The sequence below is a fragment of the Callospermophilus lateralis genome, chromosome 3 (assembly GCF_048772815.1).
Source record: "Callospermophilus lateralis isolate mCalLat2 chromosome 3, mCalLat2.hap1, whole genome shotgun sequence".
NCBI classification, from domain to species: Eukaryota; Metazoa; Chordata; class Mammalia; order Rodentia; family Sciuridae; genus Callospermophilus; species Callospermophilus lateralis.
The window spans coordinates 170911528-170933118 of NC_135307.1; the positions used below are offsets into that span (position 1 = coordinate 170911528).

A 21591-nucleotide genomic window follows, 5' to 3' on the forward strand; every position below is an offset into this window, starting at 1 on the left:
TACTCCCACCAACAATATAAAGTGGTCTTGTTGATATGTATCTTCGTCAATATTTGCTATGGTCAGAAATTTATTAAACACAGTTTTACTTATGTTTCTGTGATTATTGAGGGTCATAATCCTTCCTCAGTTTATTGGTCAAAACTGATTCTCCTTCCATGAAGTACCTAGTCTAGAGTTTTTCCCAACATTCTACTGGATTATTTTCTTCACAGTGTGAAGGAGTTCTTTAAATATTCTGGATACTTATTCATCCTTTTACCAAGTTTGTGGCTTGCCTCTCATTTTCTTTATGGTATCTATTTATGAACAGAATTTTTGAAACCTTATATAGTCAAATTCATCAAATTTTCCCTATATCAACATTTTTTTTTTTTTAAGTGTGGGGAACAAACGCACAGTCTTGCAAATGCTAGGCATGTGCTCTACCTGAGCTATACCTCCCAATCTCCTTTATGCGTATTTTAAGGCTTTAGAAATTCTTTCCTACTGTGAGGTCATATTTTCCTACATTATGATCTCTATATTTTTTAGTACTGTCCTTTAAATCTCAATGTTTACACCAACTGGGATCAGTGTTTGTGTCTAGGATGAGACAAACATTCATTTCACATACTCCCAGAGGATTGCCCAACTGTCCCAGCACTATTTCTGAAAAGTCCATCCTTTCCCCAACCAAGACAGCAGCAGCATTTCTATCATAAATAGGTTTCCATTTACACATGGATCTGCTTCTGAGCTCTCTATTTTATTCCACTGACCAATCAGATCTATCCCAGTGCCAATATAAAACTGTCTTATTAAAATTTTATAATAACTCTTTATATCTGGTAAGGCAGGTCTCCTCACCTTGTTCTTCTTCTTCGGGAATGTCTTGGCTATTCTTGGATCTTTTCTCCTCCATATAAATTTTAGAATCAGCTTGTCAAGTTCCACAAAAAACCTGTTGGGATTTTTATTGGAATTGCATTGAATCTATGCATCAGTTGGGGAGAATTGACATCTTTACAAAATTGAGCCTTCTAATCCATTGATCCTATCTCTTCACTAACTTAAGCCATTTTCCTTTAATGTCTTCAAACATTTTTATAATTTTCTCTAAAGCTTTTATAAATATTTTGTTAAATTTATGCCTAAGTACTTTACTTTTCAGATGCTATTGCAAATGGTATATTTAAAAAAGTTACTAATTTTTTGTTTGTAGCCTATATATAAAAATGCCTTAATTTTTTTCAAGCTGCTTCTATATCCAGCAACCTTGCTAAAATAACTAATTCTAATAATTTATCTGATGAGTCTTTAGACTTTTCTGAAGACAATATTCTCTTGAGTGAAAAAATTCCTATTTTGTCTCTACTTTTGCAATTCTCACGCCTGACATTTCTTTCTTGCTTTGCTGGGCTGCCTAGGATTTCCAGAAAAAACTGATTCTCATTCACTTTTAGGTTTGAATCCCCTTTTACATACTCTCTCCTAATAGTCACCAGTGTCCAAACACTCTGGGATTTTACTAACTTTCAAGGCAGCTCTTAAAACGAAGGACACAACATCCAGATACACAATTTCTTTTGAATTTCCCCTTGTACTAACTAGTGTAAACTAAGATGTCAGCTGGTGCTTTCTCTGCCCCTTGCAAAATTGGAAGCCCCCGCTTCCTGGAACACTGAGTTCCAAAGCCCTTGTCACAGTTGCTGATAGTTCCCATGGGACTTTAGCTCTGCTTCATTTATTAGGAGACAACTCATCAAGGTAGAGGCTCTTTCATTCCCATCTCAACTTAAATGTACCCCCTCAGTTCCATTAACAGATGACTCGCACAGGCCTTCTTCACCTAGTAACCAATAATGAAACTGTCTTATGGGTCCTGAGGAAGGAAATCAGGCTCACCACACACAGATACTGGCTCCACCTCTTTCACTCCCTTGTCTCTCTCCTAGTCCCTTCCTATCAGGAGCTACCCATATTTTATCTTTTTTATTTTCTTCTTAAATCCTGAGCATATTTTTTGACCTCAGTAAGTGGCTTTTCAAAGTGTTTCTATTAATCAAATCCAATGCTTCCTCCTAAGACAAATGCTGATGAACAAAACAGTTCCAGCTTGCAAGTAAGATGAAAGCCATAGCCTGGGAACTTCCAACCATGGTGGGGATTCATAGAAATGCTACACAGTTTCCTTTTAGCCTGAAAACAGTTGTCATGTGGTATTCAGATTGTTCCTTTCAGCTGTTCAGCCCTGCACTACAGTTTCTCTCCAGAACAAAAAACCATTTGATGACATGACTTTTCATAGTGACCTGACCACAAGTCTTCTGGCACAGTTCAAATGAAGACAGCAATTCCTTCATTCTACATGCTATATATCCACCAATGCATATTACAGTCATTTAGCTTTATTTCTTACATTAAAAAAAAAAGTGGGGTATGTGGATACAGGCTTAAAATCCCAAAGACTTAGGAGGCTGAGACAGGACAAATTCAAAGTCCACCTGGGCAAACTACCAAGACCCTGTCTCAAATTTAAAAAATAATAAGAAGGGCTGAGGATATAGCTCTGTGATTTAGTATTTGCCTAGCACATGTGATGATCTGGGTTCCATCCCAAATACTGTGTGTGTGTGGGGGGGAATACATAAATAAAGCTACCTTGTAAAAGGTAGCTCAATAATTTAGTAGAGCAAAACTTCCCTGTCACTATCTTTCTTATCTTCCATACCCCTTGTAGGTAGCCACTGGTTAAAAGTTTGCAGTTTCTTCCAGACTAAAAAAAAATGCATTAATACATCTGAGCACACACAGGTGTATTCATAGAAATTCTTAAAAACAAGGGCTGGGGCTGTAGCTCAGTGGTAGAGCACCTGCCTCGAATGTGTGAAGCACTGGGTTTGATCCTCAGTACCACATAAAAATAAACAAACAAACATATTGTGTCCATGCACAACTAAAAAAATATTTTTAAAAAATGGGATTACACTATCATATTTATCTGTAATGTGGTTTCTCACATAATGTCTTTCTATGACAACACATTTAATGACAGTATAGAATTTCATAATGGGTATGAGAAAACATTTTGCAATTTGGTTATTTGGTAAATTTTATTTTCTATTGTAAACAATTCTGTAATGAACACACTTTTACAAATATATATTTGGTTGGGCATGTGAAAGTTTTTCTGCTAGAGTCTCAGAAGCTAGATAATATAAGATTTAAACTTTGGTTGACAGTACCAAATCAAACTCCCTTATGCTTATCAATTCAAACTGTCCCCCAACCTGTGTAGAAGAATATCTGCAATCCCCTTCTTTTGCTCATACTTGATATCAATTTTTTCAAAATTTCCAATCTGATAGGCCTAAAATGATGTTAGGCTTTAATCTCTACTTCCTTGATTACTAGATATAGTTGATCTTCTTTCTGTATGTTTATAGACTATTTGTATTTCTTCTGTGAACTGCAAATTTTCCAATAAATTATTTTCCCTTTTCTCCCAGGTTACATATGCTCTTTACATATTATAGAAAGTTCTCTGTCTACCTCTGGCAAATAGGTTCTCCCAGTTGGCTACTATTTTATGACATCATTTATCATAGAGGAATTTAATATTTATTCATTTCATAGTACTATGGAATGAAACCAGAGGCACTCTATCATTGAGCTATAGTCCTAGTCCCTTTATTTTATTGTTTTTGAGACAAGGTCTCACAAAGTTGCCCAGGCTGGCCTCAAACTTCAGATCCTCCTGTCTCAACTCCCAAGTAGCTGGGATTATAGGCTTATGCAACCACAATAGGCTGAGATGCTTAACACTTTAATATATTAACTTTTGTTCTTTTCCATGCTGACACTTGAATCTGGTATTTTGCTTAGAAAGGCTTTCTCCTTAATTATAATTATAAAATATCACTATGATAGTAGACACAAACTGGAGTGTTTGCAGCTGGGTGCTGTGGTGTATGCTTGTAATCCCAGTTACTTGGGAGGTTGAGGCAGGAAGACTGCAAGTTCTAGGCCAGTCTGGGCAACTTAGCAAGACCCTGTCTCAAAAATGAAAAAAAAAATTTAAAAAGTTGCAGAGCACTTGTTTAGTATGTGTGAGACTCTAGGTTCCGTCTCCAGGGTGACATAACAGTTTATTTTCCCCGTGTGCTGTTCTTTCTCTTCCTTCCCTTGGCTGACTGGTCCAAACAGTCACATCTGACCCAATCAGATTCTCTTTCCCAGGATTTTGAAAACTGGGAAGAAGCAGGGGTTGCCTTAGGAGGGTCTCAGAGCCACCAAGATAGGATGTACTCTGACAAAGTCTTGGTACTTTAACTCATCTTTTGATTCTGCCAGCTTCCCCAGTGTCTTTCCAGTAGACAGCTGTTTGTTTTTTGTAGTACTGGGGACTGAGCCCAGGGACTGTGTACTATGTAGTCAAGCGCTCTGCTGCTTAACTAATATGCTATATCCCCAGTGCTTTTTGTTTTGAGACAGGGTCTTGTTAAGTTGCCCAGGATGGCTTTGAACTTGTAATCCTCCTGCCTCGGCCTCCCAAGCAGCTGGGATTATAGGCATGCACCACCATCCCCAGCAACTTGTTTTTTAAGCCAGAAAATGCTTGGCATTAAACAGAGGAGACCAGAGTGTTATATGGACTTCAATGGGCTCAACCTTTCTATTGACATCTTCACTATATCCCTGATGGGATCTACAACACATGCCTTGCTGGAGTGTACAGACTAGTGAAGAAAGCACTGGTATCTTTCATAATGATAAAAATGGGAGGCAGAAGACCTAGCTTATTTGAGAAGACTACCAGACATACCACCATTCTAGAGAAAGGGTCCCCCTTATCCAAATCCCAGGCCTAGGGCCATTTCATAGACCCAGACCCCTCAAATAAGAGGGAGAGGTCAAAAACCTATGAGAAATAACTCTGCCAAAGCACATCAACATTCATATACTATGAACCTCCCTATTCACCCTCTCCTAAGAATCTTAGTTATTTACCATGATGGTAATGGTACATAACTAAGAGTAAAGGGAAATGCATACTTTGGAGTCTACTGGGTTCTGGTCTTGGGCTAACTTATTCCTGGGAACCCAGAACACCACTATGATATGACGATTAGAATGGAGCCTTAGCAGGCCAGGTGATGGGATAAATTTTAGTTTGAATTGGCCTCACATTAGGAGCTACCCATTAGACAGCAAAACACCCACAGTGATCCCCTAATTCACTGAATAAAGATAGAGAAAGAGCAAATGCCAGCTCCTAGAACAGTGATCTCTCTTTACCAAAAGGTTAAGTCTCTAGATGAAGAAGAGATAAGTGCTACAGAAGACTTAAAAGATTCAGTGGTGTGCACCTGTAGTCTAGGTACTCAGGAGCCTGGGGTGGAAGAATTTGCTTGAGCCCATGAGTTTAAAGCCAGCTTAGGCAACATAGTAAGAGCCTGTCTCAAATTAAAACAAAAACAAAAACCTGCAGGACAATGATGAGATAATCCACTACTATCTCTGAGTTTAGTGATGAAATGGAGTGAATGTTCAATAATTTCCATTACTGATGTTTTCTGCAAGCCACCAAACAAGAGATTGTTTCACATTTTTTTAATATTCATTTTTTAGTTGTAGTTGGACACAATAATCTTTATTTTACTTTTATGTGGTGCTGAGGATAGAACCCAGGACCCCATACATGCTAGGTGAGTGCTCTACAGCTGAGCCACAATCCCAGCCCTCCAAACAAGAGATTGATGGATGGTCTTTAAGAAACTCAACAGATTATGGTAAACTAAATCAGTTGGAGCTACAGACTTACAGTTGCTTCCTCAGATTAACATACAGCCCACAGTACCTGGAAAATCCCTATTGATGTTCTTTCCAAGTTGCACAGACTACTTGAAGCAGTCTCCCGCTCATGAAAAGAGCTAACTCGGTGATAAATCATCCTGACCTCTCTGTGCTGCAATCTGGTTCATCAGGATTCTTTCTCACTGTTTCACAGGACATCACCCTGACAACCATACTGATGATATCAAGCTGAAAAAACCTGAAGAACAGGAAATTATGCATCTTAGATATACATGCTAGACGTAAGAAAACATTGGCTTGGTTACTCAGCTGAGTTTTCTGAAGGTCAAAGGCCTGCAGCTTGTTAGGACTTTCTCCTCTAAAATAAAGGAAAAGTCACTATTTCTTGCTCTACCACATCTCCCCAACTAAAGCAGAGCAATGCTTTCTGGGCTACATTGGGTTTGAAGATAGCATATACTACATTCTGATATATTGTTCTGGACTATTTATTGAGTTATCTGAAAAGGAGAGGCTCTCCAGCTAATCTAGGTCAGGGAGAAACTGACTCTGGTAGATTCTGTGGGGCTCTAAAATGTCCACGGTAAGGCTGAACAATGAATCACAATGAGCCCTGTGTGGTGGCACACGCCTATAATTCCAGAGACTCAGGAGGCTAAGGCAGGAGGATTGCGGTTCAAAGTCAGCCTCAACAAGAAGAAGATTCTAAGCAACTCAGTGAGATCCTGTCTCTAAATAAAATACAAAACAGGCTAGGGATGTGGCAGTGGTTGAGTGCCCTTGAGTTCAATCCCTGGTACCCACCCCGCAAAAAAAGAATCACAATGGAAAAAAATCCGATGATATAGAATAAGACCATGATCCTGTTATCATTACCATGCTCCCAGCTTAGAATTGAGGTAGAATGGAGAATGTGAGCCTGATTATGGGACACTAGGTATCCAAATGACTTCAATTTCCCATCATATACTAGGTAGTATTATATGAGCAATAAGCTACAAATCTGAACATGTCCAGAAATCCACCATAGCTGGAAGTGATGTATACAGAATACCTGCCACATAACCCATTACTTCAACAGACACTTCTGACTTCCTGTTGATGTCAATGGCTGACCAAGGAAGAAAAAAGTCCAGCCTGTATATGATGACTCTGCGTGACATGCTGGTCCATGCTGGAAGCAGTCTGCTGTAGAATGATGTACTTAAGTTATAGCTCTGAATGAGTATGAAGAGAAATCCTAGGAATGTACTCCAGGAATGCTTTATTATAGGCTCTCAGGGAATATTACCTCTGAAAAGAAACTCATTTCATTTCACGGAAATGTATGGCAATATACCCCATCATCCAGGAGCAGTTGGTATTACAGATTACAACACACAGTATAATGCCTATCACAAATCCAGCTATGGTGCTGCAGTGGTGTCTTATGAAATGTGGTAAATGTTCTCAATCATTTTTTCCAATAGTCAAAGAAAAGGGTTCAAGCTATTCCGTTAACTCTTGCCTGGTAAATGGTCTCCAATTACAAGTCTTACCTCCCTTTCATCTGTTGTTTATACTGAAGCTAGTAATTTGCTCAAGATTTGACCCTAGTGATTTGACCCTTCGGTGGAAGAACACAAAGTGGTAACTCATCCACCCAATAATCATTCCTCTTTTCTTCCCTGCTGTAAGTGTTCCCATTCTGTGGAGGCTGTCCACTTAGGCCCAGGAATAATCTGGACTGATCTTAGCTGCAGTAACCCTATTTTTCCCTTGCTGTGGTTTGTTTAAGAAATAGATAACAGGGAAGCCTCCAGAAGCTTCTGGGAAAACGTACCTCATTGACAAAAGGAAGAAACGGTCATTATTTTCCCACTGGACCTGATTATATCTCCATGTAACACCTAGAACTGGGGCAGCTGTTTTGACATCATGAAAAGAGCCAATCTACAAGACAAAGCTGACACATGGATCAGTGGAAAGATGTGAAGGAAGACTATGGAACTGCTCCTCTGTGTCAAGTCCATTCCTCTTGCTTAATCATTAGCACTTGAGGTCCATCATACAAGCTCTTCTGGTCTTAACAACTGCTGTAACCCCCAGCTGTATTCCCTGTAATTATTCTTATCTCACATAGGCTACTCTTCATAGATCAACCAGAATAATATTTTCAAAATACAGCTGGTCTTTGGCTTTCCACTTCTCTCATGGCAATCTAGGAGAGCAATGGTCTGGTCTAACTTTTCTTACTACTCCCTTGAGTCTATGCCCTTTGGCCAGACACAGCCATTCTTTAATTTCCTGAATATATTCTTCCCTCATTCCTGACAACTTTCTTCTGCTATTTCTAGTGCCTGAAATGTCCCCTACTCCCCTTCCTCTTATTTCTTCATCAAAATTCTTGATCTGTGATGAGAACTGGTGGGCTAGGATCCCCAACTAGTGGTTTAGACACATTCTATTTCCTTCATGGAGTTATAAAAAAATATAAGAATTTCAACACTTAAGATGAAACCTGTTCTACTGCAGTCTGCCATGGTTCCCATTTTCCACATTGATCTACTTCTATTGTCTATTCTAGAAATTTTGGCCCACAGATCTAGACTCTAAAAGATCACATCTTTTAAAAAATATCTTTATTTATTTATTTTATGTGGTGCTGAGGCTCAAACCCAGTACCTCACATGTGTGAGGTTAAGTGCTCTACCACTGAGCTACAGCCCAACCCTCAGGTCACCTCTTAATATGGGTTCCTACAACTATGCACCAGTCCTTCATGTCCTATTTTGTTGTTTGAATTACTCATTACTTTTGTTTGTGGGGTTTCCCTAAAGGGCAGTAAGTTCCTTAAAAAGTAGGGACCGGATCTGGTTTTGCTCCCTATCATATTTCTGGCATCCAGAATACTGCCTAACACACATGAGATGCTTGATAAGTATTTATTAAACAATGAAGTAACAGATGCAATAATGAATGGATGAATAGATGGATGGGTAGATGAGGGAGGCAAAGCAAATCTTTCACTTCTCAACCATTAGAAACCTGTTTTTCACTCATGACTCAAAAGGCCTGACCTTAGGTCTGCCTTCTGTCCTGCTGATACACCAGTCACAACAGAGAACTCACGTTGAATTCTTCCCTGAAGAGCTTATTGTCATCGGCCATTCTCCGGTTAATCTCCTCTTCCAGCTTGTCCACAGGCAGGGGTGGGTACTTCCTGTTGGTGCTTGGGGATCTGGCCAGAAGTGGCACACTCTGGGGCTCTGCAGGGCAGAAAAAGGGAAGGTCATTCAGGTGCTCTGAGGATTTGGCTCCTTTTTTGGAGCCTCCCAGAACCAGAGCTGGTTTCTTCAACAGTCTTTTTTAAAAAATAGTTTTACTATTTTTAAAGGATGGAGAAACCCCTAATATTTTGGTTTTCTTCTCTGTAAAGGGTCCCCATGCCTTACCCACATCCTCAGTGCGGCCATTTGATAAACGGAAAGAATTGGAGTGGCTCCCAGCTTGTTTATATTTCTTAAACCTAAGAAGAAAATGTTCTTAATGAAAAACTAAGCATAGAGGCAGGACAGGCTAATCACTGGCTTTGTATTCCTGCTCAGACTCAGTCTTTCTAACTCTCTTCTATCAAATACTCAGGCTCTTTTAGAAACAGGTTAATTCACATCCTGAGGCAGCTCCATTCTGTGGAGCACCTCAAGGTATTCATGCTTACTCTTGGCACACTAGACTCCAATCCAAGTAACACTACCAATATATTCTGGCTTGTTTGGCTCCTCTATACAGGTCTAGTTCTAGAACCCACTACTGCACAGTCACACCAGGTAGAGATAGGGTGAGTAGAATTCAATGAGGGTATGGGACAACAGAAGATCTTATATGCAACAAAAATCCTAGTATTTCCCTAGTTCAGCTTGGGAGTTGCAGGGACGAGAGCTCCAGATTAGACCGACACAAATCTGGGCACACTTCTACAGAATAACAGAGACACAGGCCAAATTGAAGTGAGGGTAGAGGAGGCTGAGTGGATACAAAATCCCTCCCCAACTTTTTTTCTGCAGAGGAACAGAGGGAAAACAGATCAGGTTAAGCCAAAGATAAGGCAGAGTTAAACACAGGTGGTCAGGGCAACAATTTCAGCAGGAAGAGGACCAATGCACCACCCTCTTCTATCCTTTGGGTTCCTTCTCCTTTCTTCAGCTCACAGTTTGAGGGGGTAATGTCTACAGACCCTTGAAAGAAGGCCAGAAAGAGGAAGCTATTACTCCCATGGTTTATATCAGGACAAGGGGTCCCAGAAGAGTTTGGGGGCAAAGTCCCAATTAAAAACAAAGCAAGCTTTTTTTTGTTTTGTAGTGCTGGGGATTGAACCCGGACTCTGTGCATGCTAGGCAAGCATTCTACCATTGAGCTACATCCCCAGCCCTAAAATAAGCTTTTGTTATGCATGTGATTTCAGTGGGGCCCTTTTAGGAGTTGCTTGAGCAGCGCTATAGCACTGTCATGAGTCATTCCCTTTCCATGCTATTCACTGTCCTTATCCTACTATCTTCTGGACTATGTGGGCTTACTGAGACTCTGCAGTACTGAAACAAACTGCAGAAACATTAGCATACTCACCTTAACATGTACAAAACTATGATAATAAACACAATCACCAGCAGAGAGGACAGGGCCACCATCACTGCAATAATTGGAGTCTCATCTAAAACCAAGAGAAAAGAACAAGTCATTACTGTTTCCTAAGCAGCTCAAGTCAGCTGCTTAGGAAAACACCCTGGTGAGGAAGAAGGGCTCATTCAATGCTTCTGTAGATGGTAGGATATGGAACAGAGAGGGAGAGAGAACAAGGGCAAGATAGTACACCTCCCTCTGCCACCACAGGCTACTGGGCATCGAGTAAAAGGGGGGGAACACAGGGACCAGGGTGACATGCCCACCCCATTTCAGTATGTGTTTACTCTGTCTCCCGGCATTAGAATAAAAGCTCTATGAAGAAGGCAGAGATTCTTTCATTCATTGCTATATCCTTTGAGCATAAAACAGTATTTAGCACACAGAGAGCACTCAAATATGTGGAGGCACAAACACATCCAATTGTGATGGCATTTGGGGTATGCAGGGTCAACCCTATATTCTCTTCCAGCCTCAAAAGATTCCATCTAGAGGAAGATGCCAGAGAAGAAGGAAAAAGAGATGATTTTTTCTATCACATAAACCCAAATGATTTCCCAACACAGAGAATATCATTCTTGATTAAAACAAGGAGATACATAGATAAAAAAACTGCTGGGTGCTACCTTCTATCTCTTCCCATATCCTGCCTTCCCCATCCACCATCTGCCAGGACTGCTCACTGAGAGGAAATATCTAGAGGCTCCTGAAATAATGTCAAAAAGAGGAATCTTGCAACCCCCCAGGGCCCCAACTGTAACTTCTGGCTTGGCAAAGACAGGCAAGCCTCCTTCACATTCCACAGGGCCTGGTTAACTTTCCACCTAGTACCTAGCCCCATTTCTCCTGTAGCAACCAGGTTAGGGCTCCACTCTCTCTCCCTCCACAAACTGTGGAAGTCTACATTTATAGCTATCTTTGTCATTTACATGTTTCTCCCATATAAAGGTTAACCCTGTCATTTGGACTCTGGATTACATTTATTACTGCTACCTCAAAGATTTATCTTCTTGACCTCACTTGCCTTCTCCAGATACCACCAGTCCCATGTCTGTCTTCTCAGTTAACTTCTCAAAACTGTTGTCTAATATCTTTTCTCTAATTCCTTACTTCCAGGTTCTCCTTAATCAATTTGTTCTGATTTGCACCCTTAGTGCTCCATTTAAACTGTTCAGCAAGGACACTGACAAATGGCATACTATCAAATCCAACAGAAATATTCCTGACCTCATCAATTTCAACCAATTAGCATCATTCATTCAAAAACTATTTATGGACCAACAAATGTATGCCAGGCATTGTTTGGACGGTGGAAATAGAGAAGTGCTTAGGTGACAAGAAACAGAAAGCTTACATTCCGTGGGGAAAGTGGACACTGTTCATAAATAAGCAAACAATTTCAGACAGGGATATGAAGAACAAAACAAAAGGGTAAAAGGATAAAAAGTGATAGGGAAGCAGTGATAGAGTTGTTTGGGAAGGTCTCTCTGAGATTATATCTGAGCAGAGTTCTAAATGATAAGTAGTGAACCATGCAAATTGGAGTGAAATGCTTTCTAGACATAGGAAATAACAAGCATAACAGCCCTTATGAGCTTGGTGGGATCAAAACATAGCACAAAGGCCAGTGTGGTATAAGATGCAGCTGAAGAATGGGCAGAAGCCAGATGACTTCCATTTTGTAGGCCATGGCAATGAGTGTGGATTTAATTCTGAATGTGATGAGAAACATTAAGTGAATGGAAAGTTTGAACAGAGGAGAGATATAACTCTGTGTGTGTGTGTGTGTGTGTGTGTGTGTGTGTGTGTGTCTGTCTCCAGTGCTGGGGATCAAACTCCGGTAGATTTATATTCATTTAAAGATCAGTCAAACTGACTCAAATAGCAGCCAGCTGGCAGATGGTTTCTAGTGGAAACCAAGAGTAGTTTTTCAAGGAGGGAGTAATCAACCCAATCAAATAATGCCAACAGATCAGGTAGGATGAAGACAGAGACATGAAACTATATTTTATAAGGCAGCCCTGGAGACCTTTTTGAGTGGTTTCAGTTGACCATAGGGGGGAAAAATCTAAATGGAGTGAAACGAAGATAGAGGATGGAGACAACTGCTCCTTTTATGAAGACTCTTAGGGATGCAGAGAAAAGCAGCAGTTAGAGGGAGATATGGGGTAAAGTTTTTTCCCCCTAAGAGATGGGAGATATCATACTTTGCTTCTTCTTTCTTTCTTTTCTCTTTTCTTTTACTACTGGGGATTAAACCCAGTAGTGTTTTACTCCTGAACTACATTTCTAGTCCAGGGTCTCACTAACTTCTCCCAGCTGGCCTCAAACTTTTGATTATCCTGTCTCGGCCTCCTGAGTCACTGGGATTATAAGCATGTGCCACCATGCCTGGACCATGCTTCTCTGTTGATGGCAATTTTCAACATACCGTGGCTATCATCTTTAATGAGCATTCATACTGGTTGACCACTGCCTCTTTCTTGAAGTATTTTCTCGCTTTCCATGACAGAGCACTTCCCATATTCTTTCTCTCTTGATTGCTCCCTCTGTTTCCTTTGCTAGTTGTTGTTCTTCTAACACCAGCTTTCTCACCATGAGAACTTCTCAGGGCCCTATCCTTGGCACTCTTCTTTACACTCTATCTAGCTGAGCTAATCAGGTAGATGCATGTAAGTACAAATGATATATTAGCAATTCCCACATCTGTATTGCTTGACCTGACTTCTCTTCTGAGCCTCAGGCTTTCAACTGCCCATCTACCACCTCCACTGTAAATTTCATAGGCATCACAAACTTTCTCCATCTACACTTTTCCCTTCCCATTCAGTGGCTATCACTCCCACCCTCCCTACTGTTCAAACAATACAGAAATCCCTTGATTTCTTTCTCATGCTTATCGTCTATATCCAATCCAACTGCAAGTAATGTATTTTCGGCTAGATCAATATCTCAAATCTGTCCACCTTTTTGCCATTCTCTCTTGTCACCATCCACTGTGGTCCCAACCTCCATCCTCTCTTGCCTGGCTCACCATAGTAAGTTCTGACCCCTGCCAATCCATTCTCAAAAAACAGTCAGAAAGCAAATTGAAACATGTTGCTCCCTTTCAATGACTTCCTGGGCCTAGAATAAAGTCTTATTTCTTATTCTGACCTATAACAACCTCCCTAACTTACCCCTACCTATTCTATCTCCTGCTACTCTTTGCTTCACTAAAACTTAGCCCCTTGCATCTGTAGAGAATGCCCAGTTTATTCATCCTTATAACTCTGACCATGTTATTCCTCTGCTTCACATGGCCCCCCTTCAATCTTTGCCTAACTTCTATTCAATCAGTTCTTATTTTAAGTGCTCCTTTCCCAGAGAGGTCTTCTCTAACTACCTCATACTAAATTTATCATCTATAAAGTCATTCTGAAGATTAAATCAGATCATCTATATGAAGTTTTTGGCACAGTTACTAAATAGTACACATTTTAATTTGGTCAGTGTTATTGGCTTTTATTTTTGTACTTTCTCATACAGCACCCTTACTTCCCTTGGTAATCTCTCTCCACCTTGGTAATTACGTATCTACTTGACTGTAGCTTATCAACTGAGTGTCCCTCCTTTATGCCACAAACTTCACAAGGGAAAGGATTATATATCTGTATTTATTCTCATTGAGTAATACCTTAAAACCTACCACAGGATCTCACACATAGTGGGAACTAACACTACTGGGTTATGTTGAATGAATGAATACAAGAACTAATGATTTATCACTAAATATGCCTTTGTTAAATTCCAAGCACAAAGGGCAGTATACCAAGAATTATAAGAAGGTAACCAAAAACATCTAGCTAATATGAAGGGAAAAGACTGGAATTGGCATCCTGAAGCCTGCACACTAGCAGACAGTGTCAGTCTGACTTCACAGGTTCAGGCAGGTCTTTAGAACAGCAGTCAGCAAACTACTGCCCAAATCTAGTCCACCACCTATTCTCATGACCACAGTTTTATTGGACACAGTCATGTTCATTCATTACGTACTGTGTATGGCTGCTTTTGCACTACAGAATTAGAGATGAGTTGATGTGATGGAGAATGAATGGTTGCAAACTGAAACTATTTATTGTCTGGCTGGCAATTGATAGAAAAAGTTTGTCAAGTTTGTCAACCCCGATCTAGAACTTTGTTAACTCCCCTCACACAGTTCTAGTTTGAATATCACCTTTTCTGAGTAAATCCTTCTCTAAGTACTACCTTTGACAAAATTAATTGCCCTCTTCTTGTACTTCAGTAACACTATGTACCTATTCCGCTACAACATTTATCACATTGGATTAATGTCATGGATTATATGTCCATTAAATAATAAACTTCTTGAGGACATGGATTCAAGACCACCTCCAGATATCCCTATATTCACAATTTATTCTTTAGGGCTGAAGATACAGAACAGTGGGAGAAAGCCTGCCTAGCATGTGTGAGGTCCTGGGTTTGAGTCCCAGCACTGGGGGAAAAAAAAACTCATTTAGTAAATACTGAGTGAATAACTGTTTTAGATGAGTCCTGAGGATTCAGCAGTGAACTAATGAAAGTTTTTTGCTCTTACGAAGCTTATATTCTAGTGCGAAACACAGAATAATAGATAAGGAAATGTATATTACAGGTAGTCATACATGCTATGAAGAAAAAAACAAGGTAGACTAAAAGAAGGAATGAGGTGGTCAGGAAAAACCATAAATGAGTGAGTGAATGGAACAGTGGGCAGTTTCTAGTGAAAAGTGGTGTTAGGGAAACCAAGAGCAGTTTTTCAAGGAAGGAGTAATCAAGCCAATCAAATATTGCCAACAGATAAGGTAGATTGGCATTCTTCCTTATCTATTGTTTATGACTACATATGTTATCTGTCGGCAACTTACGAGGCATATTGTTTATGACTACTAAGAGAACTGACAGTTACAAGCAATATGGAAATAAGGGAGGCACCTAGCTAATTTAGAAATCACTACATGTCATTGAATGGACTTTGATTCCAGGAGTTCACATATTTCCTCCAAGACAGAAAGAATTTTTTTTTTTTTTTTGCTAGAATCCTCAGCATCTAACAGGTACTGAATGAATACTAAATGTATTATTAAAGGTGCTTAGGGAAAATCATATATGGAATTCACAAGAATAATGTTGCTTACTATGACAATCCAAGAACACATCTTTAAATAAGAATGTTAACCCCATTATGGACTCCAGCTCTTCAAAATACTGAAGGAGAAAGCCAGGGGAAGAGGATCCAGATGATATGAAATGAGAGCTGAGAAACTTTAAGGAGTCTGTAGGTTTCAGAAGAATGCTTATCCTCACTGGTTCTGGAACTCTATAGGTCAAGGACTCTTTTATAAAAATAAGACAGCATTATTTTCTTATTTTAAAAGGCAGCTAAGTAAATGATTACATCTAAAATAATTTTAGAGTATATTTGTAACCAGTTTTATCTTTTAAAAATTTTTTTAGTTGTAGATGAATATAATACCTTTATTTTATTTATTTTTATGTGATGCTGAACCCAGTACCTCACGTGTGCTAGGTGAGCACTCCACCACTGAGCCACAACCCCAGCCCCAACTTTATCTTCTTTTGATATTTAACAAATACCACTTTAAAGGTCTTCACAAGACTGCCCCCTCCTCCACAAAAGAATCAAATTACTAAAATTAAAAAGTAGGGCAAGATAGATTTAAGCAAAATTTTGTTTAAAAGATACAAGGCAAGGGCTTGGGGTTGTGGCTCAGCGGTAGAGCACTCGCCTAGCACATGCAAGGCACTACATTCAATCCTCAGCACCACATAAAAATAAACAAATAAAATAAAGGTATTGTGCCCAACTATAACTAAAAAAATATTAAACAAACAAACAAACAAAAAATACAAGGCAGCAGGTTGCTGTGGTACACCTGTAATTCCAACTACTTGGAGACTGAGGTAGAAGGACTGCAAAATCAAAGCCAGACTGGACAACTTAGAGAGAAGCTGTCTCAAAAAATTTAAAAGGACCGAGGTTATAGATTAGTGGATATAGCTTAACGGTAGAGCACTTTCCTTGCATGTGTGAGGCATGGGTTCAATTCCCCCCGTACTGCAATCAATAGTAAATGGCAGGGAACTGGCAGGGAACTGCACTTGTGGTTGTATGGTTACACAACAGGTTCCTAGTGGTTTGTGAGAATGGTTGAAATTCTCAGGTCTAATAGCAATGGTAGCAGAAAGGTGGTAGTAACATAAAGATAATAATATGACAGCTAACACTAGCTGAGCAATTGTTATGTACTGATCTCAGCACTTCATATGCAATAACTCGTTTCTCACAACAACCCTGTGAAAGAGACAATGTTCCTATCCCATTTTGAAAATGGAAAAGTGAGGCACAAGGAAGTTACACATCTACTCATCCTGCTAGTAAGCAGCAGGCTTAAGACACCAACCCAGGTGGTCTGACTTCAGAGCCCATGCTTTTAAGTACTGCACTACACAGTCTCCTCTTATATTCTACTATTTGTGCATTCTCCAGCCTCAATACATATGTCAAAATCAAAAGCATTTTCTTAGATGGGTAAATCTTTATTTGCAAGTGGCATCCCTATCTTGTTCAGACTTCACAGGAACTATAATGGATAGCAAAATCTCCTTCAAGACCAAAGAACCTTCTCCCCCAGCTGCTGGGAGGGTTAGTGGCTAATAGCTCTGAGCTATGTCTATTCCCAGGAACTGTACTTGGCCTAAGAGAGCCTGGCCCAGGGGATTCCAGCTCGAGTTTCCTATGTGATTGGCCTTAGCTCTGATCACATGATGTCTCATTTCCTTCATCTATCCAATACTTCTGCCTCCCCTCCCAGGTGCTATAAGAAGAAAATACTTTCCCAGTAAACGTGTTACATGCAAATCTCTATCCCAGTTTATAACTAATAATTGAGCTATAAAACCAGTGAAGGCCAAGTAACAATTGGAAAACATAGTCATTATGACCAATGACTTCAGTGCTAAGGAATTACTTGGTAGACAATGCCAGACTAATTTCAATGCATTACTACATATTACATAAATTATCCAAACTGATACCAATAAAAATGCTTGAATAAAGGAAGCTAGTTCCAAAAGGACAATGTATAATGGCATTTAAATGAGGCATGTAGAATAGACAAATTCATGAAGTACAACAATGGTTTCCAGGGGCTGGAAGGAGGAGGAAAAGGAAGTCATTGTTTCATTTGGGATGATAAAGAAAAGTTCTGGGGATGCATGGTTCACAATGACATAAATGTACCTAATGCCACTGTACACTTAAAAATGATTAAAAGGTCAATTTTATGTTAGATATATTTTACATAATTTTTCTTTTCTATTTTTGGTGGTGCTAATAGTAGAAAACAGTAAAATATTCTTTTATTAAGAAAATATAATTAGAAAGTAACAAAGTAAGAAATGAACAAAGTAGATTATGAGATTAATATGAAAACAAGTGAAAGTGAACAAAAAACACAGACACAGAGGTACAAGGTTACCAGACTGAGCAAACACTGAAGAATACACTGTGTAAAAGGGACAACAGATACAAGGTGAGCAGCTCACCTCTTCTGTCCTTCGAGTCAGAATTACCTGTGTAATAAGTGACAAATAAAAACATTCACTCAGGTTAAAGAAAAACATTACTAATCAATTTAAGGTAAAAACAAAACAAGCTCCAGGAATATAGATCTCTTTTTCCAGGTACAATGTTGGCCTAGAAGGAGGTATCCTCCAACAACTGAGAAACAAAATTGTCCAGATTCACTAAACTTTAGTCAGAAGCCTGGCCTTCTTTTTGAGTACACAAATAATGTAACATCAATATTCATAAAAAGTATAAGAATACAAAAAGAAATACAAATTACAGAACTTTATATTTCAGGAATTCATATCTTTTGGATCATTAAAACTCAAAAGGACAAAATGAAGGAAGGATATAAGACCTAAATGATAAGACGTAATAACACCTAACTGGTATATACCCAATTCTATATAATTACAGAGAAAATCTTTTCAAAGACCTGTGGAACATCTATAAGTTCTTACAAATTCCCAGGAATAAAAAACAGTACAATATTCTTTTATCACCATACAATAGAATTAAAAATTAACAAAGTTAATTTGATTAAAAATCAAAATCCACATCAAAATAAAAAATATCTAAAAATAACAATAATAAAATAGAGGTATAGCTTAGTGGTAAAGAACTTGCCTAATACATGCAAAGCCCTGGATTTGGTCCCCAGCACAGCAAAACCAAGCAAAACACAATGATGAAAACACCTCTTCTTGCCTTTGGTACAGACCTCTTATTTTTTAGCTGAGCACAAAGTTGTCCAGCTAGAGACTATATTTCTAAGACTCCTTTGTGCCAGAGTCATGTGATAAATTCCAGCTAATGGGATGTGAGCAAAAGCAATGTGGTAATTTCCAGGTCACATCTTTTGGAAAAGAAATTGTTTATCTCCATTCCCTATGTTCTCAGAACCTAGAACTAAGGTCCAATGATGAGAGCAGATAATCAAGCAGATAAAAGCAATATTGTTGGGATAAAGGGAAAAAAAAAAAAAAAGCAAAGAGACTTGGACCCTGATAAGGCAAAGCATTAAAGCATTCTGCCCACCTCTGGGGAGAGAAAGATACCGTGGTCTTACTTCAGTCACTGGATTTTGGTGTATCTTTGCTAGAGCAGCTCATATTGAATCCTGATTAACACGACTAAGTACAGGAATACCTATGGAGTATGTATGTCTAAAACTGTGCTTGTACAAAATTTCCAACATTAAATATGTTAATTAACACAAAGAATGATAATAATTAAGCATTCAAGATAGCAGTCTGCACAAAATAAATTTAAAGAAGGCAAAAAGAACAGGAATTTAAAAATATCAGTGAAATTAAAACTGAAAAATGAGAGAATAAATAGTAGATTCTTTGGAAGAAAAAAAGCAAAGAACCATGAACTCAAACAAGAAAAAAAGAATATTAAAAAATATGCAAAGAGAACTATTCATAGCTATGCAGGAAATTAAAAAATTTTAAGAAACAACTTTTCCTCAAATTCATTCAAATAAACTTTGTGAGTTGAATGGCTGGTTTCCTATGTAAATTTTCAGATTATTTTCATGAAACAAAACACTGATGAATTAAAACTTATCAAAAACCACAGATCAAGTTCATTTAGAAGTTACTTGCCAGTATCAAAGGGAAAAATCCTATATAAAATAATATCAAACAGATTGCAACAGTTTGTTACGAAAATGATACATTACCAAGGTGAGTTTTGCAGGAATGTAGACAGTTTAGAATTTTAAAAATCTATTAATATAATCTACCACAGCAATAGAAAAAAAAAGAAAACAGAGCTTGGTGACACCAAACAAGCAACTGGCAAAATTTAATGGCTATACATAAATCTTCATTAAAACTGGAATAGCCACGGGCTGGGATCAGCAGTAGAGTGCTTGCCTGGCACGCGCGAGGCCCTGGGTTCAATCCTCAACACTACATAAAAATAAATAAAATAAAAGTATTGTGTCCAATTACAACTAAAAAATAAATATTAAAAAAAAAAAACCTGGAATAGCAGGAACAGTGGTTCATGCCTGTTATCCAGCTACTAAGGAGATCAACCCAAAATAACAAATAAAAAGGGCTTGGATAGCTGTGTTATAGTGCCTCTGGTTCAATCTTTAGCAGTGAAAAAAAAAAAAAAAAAAAAAAAAAAAAAAAAAAAACTACAGAAAACACAATGAATGTCCCCAAATACTCCATATGGAAAACTGAATATCCATATCACATATAATAAAGGTGACATTTCAAATCAATTTTTTTCAGGATGATTCTGAATTTTTAAAAATTACTACTTCATAATTGGGAACAAAAATTCATTCATTAAGGGGCATTGGGATAATTGATTAGCCATTTGGGGAAAAACACATCTACAGCTCACAATTAATATCAGAATAAATTCAAGCACTCATCTGTGGGCACACATATCCACTCATCCTCCCAAACCCTCCCCACCTCTGCAAAGAAATAAAAGAAAACAAAGAAACCATAGAAGTCCAAAAGAAAACACGAAGAAATTTATTTTAGAATTTTGGAGTAAGGGAGGCCTTCTTAAATATGGCCCATTACCTAGAGAACATTTAGTTAAACAAACTCATATTCATATTTTAAAAATTAAAAATTCCTAATGCTATCTTCTGCAATACAGAAAAACTAAAAGATTAAGGTATGTGTGGGTGACATGTGCCTGCAGTCCCAGGTATTTGAGAAGCTTGAAATAGGAGGATCACTTGAACCAAAGGAGTTCAAGACCAGCTTGGGCAATATAGTGAGACCTCACATTAAAAAAAAAAAAAAAAAAAAACTTCACTGTAGGCACAGAAATCATTTCCCAAATTTTTAAAGAATGCTTTTGAGTTCAAAAAAACCTGACATCCTAATAAGAAAAATGGCTGAAGAATATCAATAAAGAATGCTCAGATTAAAAAATTACAAATGGTCTTTTACAATATGGAAAGGGGGGTTGGGGGTGTCATTCAGTGGTAGAGTGTTTGCCTAGTATGTACAAGGTACTAGGTTTGATCCCCAGTACTATAATATTAATAACAATAATAAAAATTTTAAAAGGGGAAAGGTCCTCAATTTTATTCAGAGGAATGCAAATTAAAGTTACACTGAGAAATTAATTTTATCTACCAACTTGGCAGAAATCTGATAATTCACTGTATTGAAGAATGTAGAAAGACAGGTACTTTGATATAATACTATTAGGAAGACATTTCCTAGTAAAGAAAAGTTGGCAATATTCACCAATTTATAAAATGCACACCTACATAAAACTTATCCTACTAATATGTTCATACATGTTTGAAATGACAAGCTGTATTGTTGAAAAGAATGCTCTGAAAACAACCTGAATGTCTTATTCATAGGAAAACTGAATAAATATATTAAGATATAACCATATTGCCAGTTCTTTACTAAAATATAGAATAAGTTGGCTGGGAGTATAGTTTAGTGGTAGAGTGTGTGCCTAACATGTTTTAGGCCCTGGTTTGATCCCCTGCAATACTG

The 21591-nt window shown here is 38.3% G+C and overlaps 1 protein-coding gene across 6 annotated transcripts in view; it reads right to left on the minus strand.

The window, feature by feature from the left end:
* The window catches only part of Ptpra (protein tyrosine phosphatase receptor type A), a 120590-nt gene that overhangs the window by 28217 nt on the left and 70782 nt on the right, over positions 1-21591 (minus strand). For 4 of the 6 annotated variants that reach the window (XM_076851622.2, XM_076851618.2, XM_076851620.2 and 1 more), the window contains 4 exons: positions 18070-18096; positions 10405-10489; positions 9234-9307; positions 8911-9047 (listed from right to left, as the gene is read on the minus strand). In XM_076851622.2, coding sequence (XP_076707737.2) covers positions 8911-9047; positions 9234-9307; positions 10405-10489; positions 18070-18096 — 323 coding nt within the window. Of the gene's footprint in view, positions 1-849; positions 944-8910; positions 9048-9233; positions 9308-10404; positions 10490-18069; positions 18097-21591 lie in introns of those variants that run through there. The other 2 variants (XM_076851623.1, XM_076851619.2) reach the window with 2 other exon arrangements.